Source organism: Ailuropoda melanoleuca, unplaced genomic scaffold (assembly GCF_002007445.2).
Source record: "Ailuropoda melanoleuca isolate Jingjing unplaced genomic scaffold, ASM200744v2 unplaced-scaffold44538, whole genome shotgun sequence".
NCBI classification, from domain to species: Eukaryota; Metazoa; Chordata; class Mammalia; order Carnivora; family Ursidae; genus Ailuropoda; species Ailuropoda melanoleuca.
The window spans coordinates 1-624 of record NW_023216657.1 but is presented as its reverse complement, the minus strand read 5'-3'; the positions used below and the strand labels follow the sequence as shown (position 1 = coordinate 624).

Here is a 624-nt window from a genome sequence, read left to right as displayed (position 1 = left end):
CTTTATTAGAGAGAGACAATGCACAGGCTGGCTAGCAATCCACAGGAAGAAATCAGACACAGAAGTATAATACAGTCAATATCATGGATCTGGGGTTGCTGTTGAGAGAACTGGCCCAGAAGCTTCATTTCTCTTTGTGTTCAATCAGCCCCTTTGATATCAGGTCAGGAATCTCTACAGCCAACCAAGGCCCCAGCCCCAAGGCCATCAGGTGGGCCAGCCCAAACTTTGGTACGTTCCTAGCCCACAAGGGCTTGAAATGGTCTGTAAGGCATATTTTGCCTCCCCTGTACATTTTGGCTGTTTTGCCATCCAGTTCTGGAATAGCAATTTCTGGTGCAGTGGATGGATACGTGACTGGAATGTCAAACTCAACAGCAAATTCATACTTCAAGAGGTTGTGGATGTACCAGCACTTCCCAAACCACCTGGTACCTTCCTTGTTGGACTCCAACCTGAACCAATCGTTGTCCGCATTCTTGTTGTTTTCCACGTACTTAATGAGCGCTTGGTACTCCTCCTTCAGCCGCTGGACCCACAGCTCCTGGTCCCGCGGTCCCGCGTTTGTTTTCAGCAACGGTAACGCAGCCACCACCCGGCGGGTTGCCTCGTCTGCCATGTTTG

The 624-nt window shown here is 50.0% G+C and overlaps 1 protein-coding gene across 1 annotated transcript; it reads right to left on the bottom strand.

Annotated features, from left to right (window-relative positions):
• Window positions 1-124: 124 nt before the first annotated feature.
• LOC117799179 (ubiquitin-fold modifier-conjugating enzyme 1-like) lies at window positions 125-619 on the bottom strand. Its single transcript, XM_034651638.1, has one exon. It carries the CDS (start codon window positions 617-619, stop codon window positions 125-127), a length of 495 nt encoding a protein of 164 aa, XP_034507529.1.
• Between the last annotated feature and the right edge of the window lie 5 nt (window positions 620-624).